General features: G+C 35.4%; 1 protein-coding gene across 2 annotated transcripts in view; it reads left to right on the top strand.

Moving 5' to 3' along the window:
- MOSPD2 (motile sperm domain containing 2) overlaps nucleotides 1–13410 on the top strand; it is a 31861-nt gene extending 18451 nt beyond the window's left edge. For both annotated transcript variants that reach the window (XM_064708118.1, XM_064708125.1), the window contains exons 9-15: nucleotides 2820–2990; nucleotides 5121–5233; nucleotides 8479–8575; nucleotides 9343–9439; nucleotides 10088–10217; nucleotides 11350–11452; nucleotides 12030–13410. In XM_064708118.1, coding sequence (XP_064564188.1) covers nucleotides 2820–2990; nucleotides 5121–5233; nucleotides 8479–8575; nucleotides 9343–9439; nucleotides 10088–10217; nucleotides 11350–11452; nucleotides 12030–12176 — 858 coding nt within the window. In that variant the 3' untranslated portion in view covers nucleotides 12177–13410. The remainder of the gene's footprint in view (nucleotides 1–2819; nucleotides 2991–5120; nucleotides 5234–8478; nucleotides 8576–9342; nucleotides 9440–10087; nucleotides 10218–11349; nucleotides 11453–12029) is intronic.
- The last annotated feature ends 1950 nt before the right edge of the window (nucleotides 13411–15360 follow it).

Raw genomic sequence — 15360 nt, 5'->3', positions numbered from 1 at the left:
TCTGTCATCTTTGAATTCCGCACTTTTAGTTACAGATCTTCATATTCTCCACGAGCCTAATGCCAGTGAAGAGCACAGCATATCTGCATCCTTTGCTGTGTCCCCTACCAGGATCCAATTTTAAGAGCCAAGTCCTGCCAGTGGAGCAGATCATTTGGCAGGTTAATTTGGGGACATAACTAGATTCCACTGCGCTTACGTTCTTTGTATTTCAAAGACTGTTAGACTAGTTCTGGAAGTAACAAAAAAAAAAATCTGTAGAATTAATAGTGTTCAATCACTGACCTGGTGTCAGTGATTACTTTGCTTAACTAAGGGAACTGTTCTTTGTCTCTGGAAGCCTCCAACTTCAATGTCTCAATGACGTTATCTTTAAGCATATTTTAAGTCTGTCTCAGGGTCACTCAAAAGATGAATCAGAAACTTTCCATAGCTTTAAAATCCTTTGATTGACTGTGAAAGAGGAATATTACATACTTTATTTTAGACAACTAGTGGGCAAAGGTGTCTTCAGAGTACCAGAAGCATTAAAACTAATTATGTAAAATAGAAACTTGGGTTTTGCAAGACTTGGGAATATGAATTGGGTCTAAGTTCCATTCAAATCCTCATCAGTCTGTTGGCTGTGGCTGTTACCATATTGCTAATCCATACATGCTACACATCACATATGTGGCTTTGAGTTGTTCTTGTCCATAGTGCACAGAGGTCATTTGCTTTATAGCAGTTTTATTTTGGTAGAGCTTGTCAAAATGCCCAGGGCAGATCTAGGAGCAAGCTGATGCTAGCCAGCCTGGAAAATTAGGGTTAGGTGCTCAAGAGCCACTTGGTAATATTTTTCATTTAGTAATAAATGTATCCTAACTCGGTGTTTTCTGGCTTTCCTATCTATTGTATCACACATTCTGCCATTTCCAGCTGTTGGAACTATCCAGTTCTTAAGACATACACATTTCTGACTGCGAAGAGAGATTTGTCTCTTCAGTAATATTTTCTGCAAGACTCAAGTACATATTGTGTACACTTTGATACAAGACATGGACACACAGTAGGGTTTTGATTTGTTGTTTTGCCCAGTCTTTCTCTGACAGAAAATGGATTTAACAAGGATGAATTGATTGAGATTTTTCTCTACTGGTGCCAATATTGAACAATGTGTGCAACTGCTGTGCTCTTCACCTAGGTTTCTAAATTGATAGCCCACAGGTTTTCTTGGAATTCCCTTATATAGGTCAGTGGCCTGAAGTTAAGACATGCCTAAGCTTGCATATGACTTCATGGCCACTGTGTGCTTGTAATCTTAGAATATATCACTACTATGATTAAGGCATCTCTACAAAAATTGCCAAAAATTTTAGCATGCATTATCTGCTATAAAAAAGCCAGAAGTTTATAGAATGGATGTACCAGGCATTGAATAAACATCTTGTTTACCTGGCTGAGGTTTTCACCCTGTTAGCAGATATACCCATGCCACTGAAACTTAGGCACTGTGACTAGGAAGTGTGGGACTTGGAACAGAATCTCATCAGTGGGACAACTCAGCTCTTGAAGCTATCAACCTGCATGGATTACCAAAGCCAAGTAAAGTGTGCAGCAAAATTAATTTCCATCTATTAAGTTCACTTTTTTACATGCCCTACATCCTATGCTGGGAGGGAATGACAAGGCTTTGGTGGTTTGGGTGAGGGAAAGCTGGATGTTTCTGTCAAATGTGGGATGTCAGTATTCTGTAAGACTGCTGTAAGATTTCTTGTGGACTGGAGTCTTCTTTTAATAGTGATTTAGTCTGTAGCTGATACCTAAAACTTGTCCTTCTGGTCCTTAATAGGATATTGTTTGTGCCAGTGAATACCTGTTTCATTCACCTAGAGGTCTTTGCCTCTTGCTACAAAGGAGTAGATGAGATTTAGACCTTGATTATAGATGAGCAGGAAGTATATTTGTGAAGCAGGGCCATTGCTCCATTCTGCCTCACAGGAGTCAAAGCTATGATATTTTTCTCCACTGGAAAAGCTGACAGAATAGATCAGTTTACTTGATGATTAAAACTGCTTGAAAATACAGTAGGAACAGAGATCCCTGTTCAAACACTGCCTCTAACATTAAATGTAGTAAAACAATTTAGAGAATGTTAAGAAAATTTCCAGTTAGCAATAATTGTTTTTTACTGATCTTCCGATGGAAAAGGTACCTTTATTGTAGAGTCATTGAGAACTTAAGTATTCTGCTGCTGTATTACTCAGATGGCTTAAATGTGGTCTTTAAATCGATTTGGCATTCCAAAGACTAGAGGTCTGAATTGCAGAATATGCTGAAGGTTTATACACACATATTATGTTAAGTTTAAGGGATTATTTGGGGTTGTTTTATGGTTTTGGGCTTTATTTCCTTTTTTTAAAGTGACCATTGTGAAACTAACATGCAAGGAACTACTGATGTTTTTCACCACTTTTGAAATATTTTCAGAAATAGCTGTCATAAGTTTTAAACCACATTTTTGAGAACTAAGGCGAGAACTTCAGCAATTAGACTGAGTGCTGATCCTTGATAGACCAGCTTCTGTAGTTCTGCTGTGAATGTAAATTCAAGTTACAGTTTACTGGCTTTGTTGGATGACTGTATTTATTTGTCTATAGATGATAAAATAGAAATTCTTGGTGTCAGCTTTCTGCAGGGGTACAACTTGAAGTGAATAAATGAAACATAAAAGTAATGTGAAACAAGAAACAAAGACACTATTTCCATTTAGAAAACCCTTGAGAAGGCACTTCTAATCCTTTTGAATAACTCATCTTTTATAAATCCTTATCTTTCAGGATTCTTTCAAGTACAGTTATCCTCCTTTGGTTGATGATGATTTTCAAACTCCTTTATGTGAAAATGGGCCCATTACAAGTGAAGATGAGCATGAAAGTAAAGAAGAGATAGATGCAGACACCAAGGAGACTGGGGAGCTGAATGAAGCACAAAACCTTAATCAGAAAAAGGTATCTAAGTGAAGATTTAGGCAAGACTAGCTAGATGGTTACAAAGTGGGACAAGAGGAGTATAGTATTGGTTATTTGTCTTTGTGTTGTATGTTTTTAACAGTTTTTCTGTCTTCTAATTTAGCAAAAGAACACAGGAAAACTGAAAAATTATAATTACAGTTTCACCCTTGACTCTTGGTTTGTTAAGTTTCACGCTTCAGAATGCATAAAATGTGCACTAAGTATTTAGTCTGTCTCTTGGAATATAGTGAATTGTAGAGCAAAAAGAAAAAGTTTCCTTTTTGTTTTGTTTTTAAAGGTTGTCTTTCTAGTAGGTTTCTTTTTAATCTTGGTATATTTAGTGGTGATCATTTTGAAATAGATCTAGTTTTCTCTGATGTTTAAATCAGTATGTACATGAAAAAATGTTGTTAAATATTTATGCACTATTGGATGTTACTTTGTTTTCTTAAATTATTGATAAAATCTCAACATAAAATGTTTTCATTTATTCTCAGGAGAAATTGTATTCCTACTCCATCAATCATGTTTTGCAACATAGTCTTCCTGCAGTGTTGCTTATCCAGAAATAAAGGCATTGTTTTGCACAAGTTCATATGAAGAGATATTTAGGAATATGCAGTAATATTAACTGGGTATATTGCTCTTGAAAATAGTAGAAAAAAAATTGAAATTCGCTACTTTGTTACCAAATTTAGAATGTTACTTGCAAAACTTCTGTTTAGTGGAGTAGAATACAGTTTCATTTACTGTTACAGGTTCATCAGAATAATTTGAAATGAGCAGCTCACTATGTAGTCCAGTTGCTATTTGCAACTTGGCCAGCTTTAAAAAAAAAAGGATAATTTCACTGACCTTAAGGTCAAAAGGAAGCATTACATAACCATGGTTAGACTCACTAGCCTGTTTTCCTTGGGGCACATTTTAGAAGCTATGATTCTCACATACAGAAACATGGAGAATTTCTGCTCTGTGTGTGAGTTGCCTTTGGTGCTTAATAAGCCTCTCAGTGTTTGCTGGGTTTTAATTTGCTTGGGTGACTTAGCTTTCTACTTAAGGTATTTTAGGTTTTTTACTTTTTTTATTCTTGAAATACCATAAAGCATATAATTGTTTTTACTTTTATTCAGTGTAACCAAGGTGCTACTCAGTCTTTTTAGTACAGGGAAACATGAGGGATAAACTTGGTTAGTAAGTGCCTGTCCTGTAGGTGCTTCCACTTTTGTAATCTACAGTAATATTTTTTCTGGTAGTTTTGTCAAACAAAGCCTAACATATAACTGGTGCAGTGTATTTACACACTAACCTTTTTCTACCACTTTTATATAATTATTTAAAAAGTTCCCATGTGGGATCTTTTTATACAGCCTATTTCATATAAAGTGTTTTATTCCTTTCATTCCCATACTTCAAACTTGCATGAACTGAGTTCTCTTCATGTCTTTTCTCTGTATTAAGAGTGGAATAAAAAAGGAGACTAAGCAAATTCTTCAGTCAGCTGATTTGGAATAATGATGTCAATAATTCTTTCAGTCTTCTGTACACCCCCCCCCCCAGCACCTGCCCTGTTTTGCATGTGTTTTCCTAATGTTATGGAAGAAAACCCTCAGAACCTAAGATGTACCTGCAGTTTTGAAAGCACCAATTCAATCAGCATTATTTCTTTTATGTTCTGCAATACTTCAGAGTTTCATCTAAGAGCAATGAAGATATGTTTAGCTACCCTGCAATGCAATGAAATGTGGAATTGGTGCTGTGTTTTCTGTTACAGTGGTACAGTGATTGTAATGTTTTAATTTTAATGTGCTTTATAATCATTGATGTGCTATAATTTAGTGTGTCTGGAGTTTTCAAAAACAGACTTGACCAGCAGGAAAATACCTGGAAAAAAAAATCCAAAGCAGAATTTTTGTTTCATGCACATTTAATGTGTTATGTAATTTCTATAGTAAATAATTTTATTCAGTGGACTTCAAGCACCTTCAGAGAATGAATATATATAAAGCTTGTTCTGTAATATGTAAACTGTTGAAATAAGCCTCATCATATTCTGTGAAATAACTGCATGATTCTGTGACATGTAATCCAGGTTTCTGGTTAATCATTATAACTATCATTTTTACTCAGATGAATTCTATAGAACAAATTTCCAAATCAGAGGAAACTGACAAAACAGAGGTCAAACAAAAAAATGCAAAGAAAGCATTAACTACTTTTAAAGGACCTTTATTACATATCAGGTAATAGTAATTTTCTTAAATTTTCTTTTTACGATGTGCCTTGGAGACTTGAGTACTGAACTAGTTGGTTTTCAAAATAAAGTTTTTACAGACTATTAGAGGAAAACAAATTATAAACACCTTTTTAGGATGGATTTTTACAAAGCTCAAAGAGTTTTTCTGGTTTTGCAAGTTTTCAGTGAATCTTCTGATGTCACTAAAGATTGGTATACTTTTTGTACAAATAGGTGTATATTCCATAGAATTGTACAAGTGTTTTGTTTATATTGGGAAACCATCTACTAAGTTAAGTCCTTATCTGTAATGAGAGGACTGGTTTGACATGGTTTGATTTCATTGGCTCAAGAAAACCAATGTTTTTCAAGACAGTTTTTACTCTCAAATCTTGCTGGAATTCTTTTGGCTTTTGATGGTATAAATGTCTACAGTAATAGTTTCCATCAGTTAAACTTGATTAATGGATCCAATCTATTTTGTATGGAAAGGGCTCTATAATGACATATCTACCCAGAAGATTTTGTCATCAGTCTTGCAATTATTTTTGTCACTAAACTAAAATAAAGAAATCAATTGGCCAATATCACTTTTTCTTTTCACTGCCTTGTAGGTTAAGATGCTTGTTTAGAATTTGATTTAGATGTTAACTTTTATTTTCACTTTCAGTTTGCTATTAGATGAATGAAGAAAATATCTAATTTTTAGGTAATTTCTTAGCTAACTTTTTAAGTGCTATAATGAATTAGTTTTGGAATGAATTTTAATAATGACATGCTCATTAGCATAAATATATTTTATATGTGTAAATTGAAATTTGAAATGAAGAACCTCCTCTGTATAGCCTTAGTTCCTTGTATGGCAAGACAAAGGCATAAACTGCAGAATTGTGATTATAAAAGAATGTTGAACACTTTCTGTGACAATCACAAATGCTAGATGTGTTATTCCAACCACTTTTTAATTAAAAAAGAAAGGAGCACAAATCATAAGCAGACAAGAAAAAAAATCCAAACAAGTAGAAACACCCCCAGAAACTTCCTTTTTTTCCTCTTAAAATACTTCAACCTGTCATTGAATAGAAGTAACTTAAATGGACTGCAACACATGGAGAAGTAAAGTTAGTCAAGTATAGAGGCGTTAATACTTGTAGTCTTGCTGTCGTGGAAAATAAAATACTGGTGTCTCCATTGTTCTTGCTGTTTGTTTTGTTTTTAAAGTAAAATCCTGAGTGCAGCTGTTGCTCTGCCCATTTTACTGAAGTGATGGAACCAATAATATACAGTGCCATTTATAACCAGTTGTAGGCACCTACCACAGAGACCATAAACTCTGCCACGCTGATTGACTTGCACTCTTGCTCATCTCCCAGCCTTGCCCTGTGAAGGGAGCAGCCTGGAGCCTGAGCACACAGCTGAGGCACTGCAGCTCTGGCACCAGAAAATCATGGGCCAGAGCTGTGTCCTCGTGCTCTTTTGTTTCTTGTATTTTTAGTCATGCTTATGAGTCAGCTGTCTCCCTCATTGAGACCACAATTGTGTTTGCCTTGTATACCTTACAATGAAAGGCTGCCTCTGACTTTCCTCCTCAATAAATGAATTTGTTTGGGCAGAACAAAAAGCAGCAGCTTCCTTGTACTGTCTGGTGGAGGAGTAACTCGTGGTGTGTTGTGGTACAAGAATTTCTAGTACAAGCTGGTTATGTCACACACATCAGATTAAGGAAATTCCTGCATCTGTGAAAGTTAAAAAGCTTGGGTGTTTGTTTAAACAATCCACCCTCCTAATAGCTACATGCCACCTAGCCTCAATGCTGTGGAAGTTGATTTCACTGACAAGAGCCATAGAGCTGTGGTACCCAAGCTTTTTTTTTTTTTCTCCCTATGACCATAATTGGTAGAACAAGAAAGATCAGGCTCTGGCAGAATATTCCTTCCCTTAATCATGTTTGTGGCTTATTTTGAGGCTGATTATTATCTTGTTTCATTTATGGTCCATCTTGCAATTGCTGTTACACACAGCTGCAGTAGTACTGTACTAAGACAGCTAAACTATGTTGTAGCTTCAACCCTTTCCTAGCACTGGTTACTTAAGTTGACAATTTGGAAATGAAAGAACACTGAGAGGAGGAGGGAATTACCCTATGAAGTGGTTTTAAACCCATCCCTTTTCTGGTTTCTGCCTTATTTGGCACACTTCCTTATCCCCACCACAAAAGAAGTAGCCTTGTCATGTGGGCTGACTAATGCCCTGTAAGACATCAGCACCCCAGCATCACAGTCACCCCCAGAACCCACTTCCAGCATGGGCGTTCACACTCGCCCTACAGCACTGAGGGCTTTTCTGCTCTGCTCAGACCCTGGGTGAAGTAGGAAAAAAAGGATTGGTACCATAAAAGGAAAGGGAGGGAGGAGGTCAAACTAACATGAAATTGGCATTCCAAAAAGAGGACGTGGGAAAAAAATCACGTGTTTTGAAAAAGGATATGCAGTTCATTAGTACGGAGTAGAATGGCAGTTCTTTGCGTGTTCCTCATGTGACATAATGAAAGTTCTTCACTTGCTACTCAAGTTTCCTTTCAACAATTATATGAGCATGCCCTACCTTTTACCTACTGGTGTTCATTTGAATGCTTATCCAAATTGAGTTGTGTTAGTTTGATGTGGTTGAAAATATCTCATGCATGACTCTCTTAATTGCACAAGAATATTAAAAACAAGCAATAACTTTATTTATGCATGTGGTACCACAAGTATGTGAAGACTGACTCATAAGTACAAGTGGATTAAGCTGTCGTGGTTGAAATGATTGCCAGTTGTGGATATCTGCCTTCTTTATGTGTGCACTATATCCATGACAAGGTGGATATTTGAGGTTGAAATTCCTCCCTGTCTGTGACACCTTATACTCCTTAACATGAGCATTAATTAAAGTCAGCAATGCTTTCCCTTACCACACTGCCCAAAGGTGCAGTAGCTGCCTCTGAGTATCTGTTGGCTGTTACAGATGGCAGAAGTCAAGGGCAGTTATCAGCTGAGGCAGCCAGTTCCACTTGCCATGAGTCAACCCTGAGCTTCACTATAAAATTTCTGCTTTTTGTTTTCATAGCTTTTTTTGATGAAAATCTGTTTATGCTGACTGTAGCTGCAGGGTGGAAAGTATTTTGTTTTCCTGGAGGTGTGGTCGAGTTTTTTCTATGATCTATTGTAAAGATAATCTGAAGAAACTAATTCTTTTTAAATTTCCTATTAGCCCAGCAGAAGAACTGTTTTTTGGATCCAAAGAAACTGGAGAGAAAAAATGTTTGATAGTTCTCACAAACGTCACTAAAAATGTAGTGGCTTTTAAAGTAAGTATTTTATGTGTAGTCTGGTTTACTAAATGTGTAACTTGTTTTCTGTAAGGAGGAAGAATACTATGAAATCCATTTTACAGACAAAATTTTTTATTGTGTAGTGATGTTTGAGGCAGATCAAAGATCTTCTGGCTGAATTTATGCCTACAGTGTACCACCTCAAAGGGGGTAATTAGTATTACCAATCTTTGGAGCACTGACTTAAAAAGAGCTAAAGTAATGGTTTTTTTTTTTAGTGAGAGTAATACTTTTTGAAAAAGAAAGGCTTGAGCATTGAGAAGGCATCTTTTTAGAATTTTTCTTTTAAAATACTGGCTGGAAACAAGTTAGTAATACTCCAAAATTATGCAGATCCATCTGCAAATGTCGCCATCAAAGGAATTAGTAGTTATATTTGCTTCAGAAAGGTAGAGTTTACTTGCATCTTTGTGGATTTTTTTTCTCATTGTTTGCATTCTCTGCACATTAAAATAACTTAAAGTTTTCATATTTTCATATTTATTATAATATGTTCTTGGCTGGTTTAAAATATGTATGCAAAAGAAAAATAGGAAATGCAAGAAAACAAAGGATAAACGCAATTGTCAGGGAGGAAAAAGGAATATGCAAGAGTCCTATTATGCCTACAAAATTATGTATTTTAGAGATTTGTCCTAATAGTCAAGCTTTCAGGGATTTAGTTATTACAGAATGAGAGAAGTTATGAAGCAATTGTGGTTTCTGCATGCACTTACTGTATCCTTCATTATTCTTGTTAATAGGTGAGAACAACTGCACCAGAAAAATACAGGGTTAAACCCAGTAACAGCAGCTGTGAACCTGGCACATCATTAGATATAATAGTTTCTCTTCATGGTGGTAAGTAAAAGTGTAAAATAGAGGTTGTAAGAAATCTGGGCAAGTAGCATTAGACATGCTCTAGACACTGATGGTTGTGTGTGGGACTGACTGATGCCCATGTCTACTTGACTCTTGTATGAAAATGGTACCATTTGTTAGAAAAACATGGATGTCAGAAAGGATTTGAGTAACTGCCTGTATTGATTTACTTCTCCACTCAGGCATAAGCAGCTGTTGTCTGCAACCCATTTTGTTTCTTGTCTTAAAAAACAAAAAGTCTGAGCGGCCCTTGTCTCCCTGGTTCATTATTACAGTGGGAGTTTATCTACAGTAAATCAGTTTCCTAAACTGTTGCAAAGACAGGTGAATTTGCTGGAGAATATGTTCTTTACAAAACTTTGGGTTGTCTTTGAGCTATTAAGATTAAACTAGTTCTGTTAAAATGAACATATATATTTTTGGGAAAACTGTAATTAGAATTATTGGGCTTCAGAAAATTATTTCCTCGTTTTTATTTCTAGCAAGTCAGTGTCTGGTGTCCTGCAATAAGCAAGTTCTTATTTTATGGCACTTTTGTGCAAAATACTTCTATCCTCCTTGCAATATTGTTGTTTTATCTAAGTACACTGTTGCACTTTTTTTTTTTTTTGTCTTCCTTGAGGGCAGGTTTTGCAGCTTCTTTGCAGGATCGTTTCCTTATAATGGCAGCAGAAATGGACCAGTCCTCTGGAGCAGGTGTGCCAGAACTGACTCAGTTTTGGAAAGAAGTCCCTAGGACCAAAGTCATGGAACATAGGTAAGTGTATGGTTTTATGGTAACAGGGGTTTAGGGGTTTTTAAGCTTTTATTATTTAGCTGATTTATAGCACTTGTGTAATCATAATCAATGAAGAACTCTCCAAATTCACTTGTGTGGTTACTGAACAAAATATATTGTTGAGATTTCTGCTCTGTTTTAACTGATTAGATGTGGGTTTCATGTATAAAATGGTATTCTGGATGTGCCCTTCTTTTTTTCTTGCTATTCTCATGCTGATTAAGAGTTAAGTGGAAAAAATATGAATGCATGTGACAATACATATGAACAATAGGTTTTTTAATAAGAATATGTTGTTTGAGTTTTCTGAAAGGAAGCAGACAAGGAAAGCAGACATATAAATGCAAAACTATTTTCTGGTCAATATTAAAAATGTTCCTTTTCTACTAGGGAAAATTAGAATTTTGAAGAAAATTTCTGTGAAACCTATCACATGTTCATATGTGTATTTTGATATTTGGTGTTGAAAAAAGTAATCTAGAAAAATTGCTGGAAAAATACATTTCCCCATAGACTTTTTAAAATGCACCTGTTGCTCTTCTCTCTCATCCAGTCACATTGGGTGGTATCACTGAACATGTCTAGGAAAAGTTCCCTGCAGATTTGACTGGTTTTTTGCCATAGATTATTCCTGGGGTTTTTCTGTGGGTTTGTGGGGCTGGTTTTATTTGAGCTGTCTTTACCTCCTCATGGCCAAAACTACTGTGGAAAAAGTATTTTGTGAGTCTTGATGCTTAAATCTTGTTCTGTGTTTGCTTCAAGGGCTTATCCCTTACTTCCCTTTTGATTAAAATCTACATCATGTGAGTGACCTTGAGCTTCCTTGCATAAGTGGTGCAATTTATTTGGGTTTTTTTAAAGACAGACCCTGAAACAATAGAGAGAAGTTATTTGATTACAAGTGTGCTGTGTACATTAGTTACTCACAAATACAAACCTGACCTTTATTTTTTGGTAAACCTAGACTAAATGTGGTGTAATTATAATTATTGTCTCTTAAATTTAAAAGTGCAGGGACTTTATCCTCTTAAGATGGATTGTTTACTCCTAATTATACAGTGTTGCATTAAATTTGTGATTTTTGGTGTGTGTTCTTGTTTTCTTTTTACAGGCTCAGGTGTCATGTCATAGAAAGTAGTAAGCCCTCTTCTCTGACATTAAAAGACAATGCATTTAATATTCCAGCAAAAACTAATGAAGATTTACATATACAGGTAATAGCATATTCCTTTCTGCTGAATATTGAGCAAAATTATAGAATATGGTAGAGATTAAAAGATTTTTTACTGACCCTTTTTGGTATTTTGTGAATTATACTATTTGAATGTCTCATCAATTGAAGGTAACTACATCAGTTATAGTGATTTAATTATTTTGTTTAATGATAATGATTTAATAATCATTAAACTTTCAATGCAGTTTGCTCATTATTCTTTTGTATATACAGATCTGGCATATCAATGAGCACCAGTAATATCTTTTGCTTCTGAGTGTAAAGATGTCACCTGCTTGATGCAGGCCTTATTGTTTATCTGTAACTTCAGATTTGAAACTCCTTAAGTGGGAGAGATTCTTGAAGTGTATAGTGATAGAAAAGGTATTGCTGGGAGACCACTGAGAGAAGGCTTCTTTTGCTTTTCTTTTCTTCTCTTCCTCTTTTTCTTCTTTTCTTCTTTTTCTTCTTCTTTTTCTTCTTTTTCTTTTTTTTTTCCTTATTGCCAGAATAGCTCAAAATTGCCAAGTGCTTTCAAGTGCAGTAATTCTGACTTAATGAAACTGTTCTATTTTCAGCTAACTCATTTACTGCAGATTAATAAAAGACTTGAGGAGCAGATGAATCGCTGCCTCTGGTTCCAGCAGCTGTCAGTTGTTTTATCACTGCTATCAGTTACTGTTGCTGCCTTCTGTTTCTACCTGGCGTGTGCCCAGAGAAGCTAAAAAGAATTGCTGTGCCCTGGATGTGCTGCTGCCTGTCATGGCTCTTTGGAGTCAAAAAGATTGCAGTGCTGCACTTGGATTCTGGAACTGCCAAAATTGAGGTTTGTGAGCCTACAGCAATGAACAAGGAACAGTTTACTGGGGAAAAAAAGATAGAAGAAATGAATGACCAGCAAACAAAATTACTGAAATTATTGTCTAAGTTGACAATTACAATAGGGCATGAGGAAGATGTTAAAGTTAGGACCTATTTTCATTGTACAACTCAATAAAAACTACTGAATGGAAGGAGGAAACCAAATACAACATTATTTAAGACTGTTGTGCTTTTTTTTTTTCTTCTATTCAACTACTTTAAATACAATATTTCATTTCTTTTCATCATATTCATTCTTACATTCTGAATCACTCCCGTAGAAGATGCAAACAGTCAACTTAGTGTATTCCAAGGTTAATCTGTTCATCCAGAAAAATTTACAGCAATTATGTAGTACAGGTGGATTTTTTTATATAATCGGTGTATGTATGTACACATAAAGGAAGATATTTGTTGTTAGTAATTATTTCGATAATTCAGGCTCATTGCTCTTATTGGTTAAATTCCTTATTTTTGTGCTTCTTCTAAATGAAAAGTTATTGCAAACATTTCATACAAAGAAACATACGCACAAGACAAGACACTATTCCTATTCTCTTTTTTTTTTTTGGAAAGAACTTCTGTTCAAATTACAGAAGGAGTGTGGGAGCTGACTTCTTTACTGTGATGGCCTATTATTGGTTCATAAAAAGGCTATTAAATAGTCAGTGTAAGAACTTACTCTGAGCAGTGCAATATGGTTAAATTACATATGAAATTATGAAAAAAGCAAGTCAAATCAGAAAGATTAAATACACTTGAAGGCAACATAAAAGTATTATATCTGCCATTTCACAGAAATTGTTGTGGAAATGGTGCATGAAGCTAGAAAGAACTTTGCTAACAAGGATTCTTTGTACTCATTGCTGTAAATATGTATATTAAAATGATGGAAACTCAAAAGGAGACTGATGGTATCTTTCATATTTTTAAAATTTTCACTCTTAGGAGATTTAATAGAATTATGTTACTTGAATTAATTTTTGCTACAGATTGGCTTTGTAACAGATTTATTGGTTTTGTCTGCTGACTTCAATAGATGAGAAGTGATTGTTAAGGAAAAATAAAGGTCATACTCTGCTTCTGTCTTTTTGCTTACAGTGTGTTGGTGATGTAGGATTATTTCTAGAAAATAGAAAAGGGCAGTTTAAAATAACAAACAGATTAACTAATAAAGCCAGCAATATGATTACTAAAAAAATGCCATGTACAAAGCAAAGCTACATAAGTGTTTGTTGCACAGTCTTCTGTCCTCTCTTAATTTATACAATGGTTTACCACATCTGCTTTTTCTTAATTTTTCAATAATCTCATTTCTGCCTATTTTGTTTCTCAGTATTTTGTATTTCTAATAACTTGACAATTAATATTGTTAACTGCTTATAATGAAGCCGTTACTTGGGTTCTTTTTTATGTGCATGCAACTCAAATGCTTTGCTTACAATGAAATGGGTTGTTGTCTTAGTGAGAAAAGTAACAAAGTAATTTGTAACCTTAAGATAACAATAACCATGCTATTAAAATGCCAATTCCTTAATTTGGGTGGATTGAATAGCACTTTACTGTAAAATTGCCAGAAATATATTCTTAGAGTCTTTGCCAATATGAATATTTTAATGTTTTGGTGCTTTCATATATTTTCAGTATTTTATTACTTATTTTATTATTGTTATTTTCTTTGTATGAATCAGATGAACATCTTTTCTATTTTAATATATTTTAGAAAAATACAGTTAAAAATAAATATGAGGAAATGCATAGTCTTGAATGTTCAGTCTTTTAAAAATAGCTGCATCTCCTGATGTTTTTGCTTTCTCGTTAGTCTGCAGATGCTTCATATGGGAGGGGTGAATAGGGTGATGACCCATGGTCTGTTGGGAACAGAAGTTGTGGTGGTGCCTGTCAGACAAATGTGGAATAGGTGACAATGGCTTCTCAAACAGAATGCCTGACAATCACAGGGACATGGTACTGGCATGTCAGTGGTACCATGGCGCAAGGGAGGCAAGTCCACACAAAGTGACTGTAGGGGTTCATGACTTCACATGGACAACAGTCAATTTGTATTTTTCTTCTTTGAGAACATCATTCTATCTATCATCATAGAGTATTTTTCCAGTATTTTCAAGGATTTCAGTTGTTAGTAGTTTCAGATTTTGTTTGACAGCCCTTGGAAAGGGTCTCACTGTGGAAGGTTTTGTGCTTAACACACCCTGAAGTTACAGAGTTCACATGATTCGATACCCAAGGTCAAGAGAAGAAACAAAACCAATTTTTTTTTCACACTATGGGAAACTCAGTTTATAAAACTGGGCATTTTAGAACTTAGACAATTCACAAAATGGGATTTGATTACATGAACTGTCAAGATGTAAGATTTAGTTTTCCTTTCCCTCATTGTAGATTTGTAGTTAATTTGGGCTTTTACAGACAATTAAGAGACAACAAAGATTGTAATCCTAAAAATTAGCAATATTTGCTCCAAAAGAACACATACTCTTTTTCCTAGCAAGGAATTTTTGTACCCTCTTCTGAGCTTCATTGTACTACTTCCCTATATAAAAGATCAGACATTTTGTAAAAGAAAAAAACAACAACAACATGGGAATGAGGGGCAGCAGGAGCAGGGATTTTAAATTACCTTTATATTTCATCAGTGATTCCCTGCTAATTTGAGAGAGAGAGAGAATAATTTGTCTGTGTTGTTTGCCTTCAGAATCTCAGTTCATCCCTGTTTCCAGAGGCTGTTAATTTATATGGGGTTTTTTGACTGTAGGGGGTTTTATGGGAGAACATTTTAAGTCTGTGCAGTGTCTTGGTGTTCCTGTGTGGTGCACTGGCAGCACGAGGATGTAAATACTGTTCTGTTGGTAAGCTCAGTGTAAGTTCACTCATGCTCTGTGGCTTTGTTGTGGAAGTGAACATTCAGTCAGGGTAACAGCATTCTGCAAAGCCCATTACAGGTGACTGTGAGAATTCAGCAGTTTGGGTCAGCTACAGCCCCCGGGGTGTTGTGGCCCAGACATGAGGGGCCACAGGCTGTACATA

Source organism: Zonotrichia leucophrys, chromosome 1 (assembly GCF_028769735.1).
Source record: "Zonotrichia leucophrys gambelii isolate GWCS_2022_RI chromosome 1, RI_Zleu_2.0, whole genome shotgun sequence".
NCBI lineage: Eukaryota > Metazoa > Chordata > Aves > Passeriformes > Passerellidae > Zonotrichia > Zonotrichia leucophrys.
The sequence above is the reverse complement of the archived record's forward strand: the minus strand, read 5'-3'. Positions and strand labels throughout refer to the sequence as shown.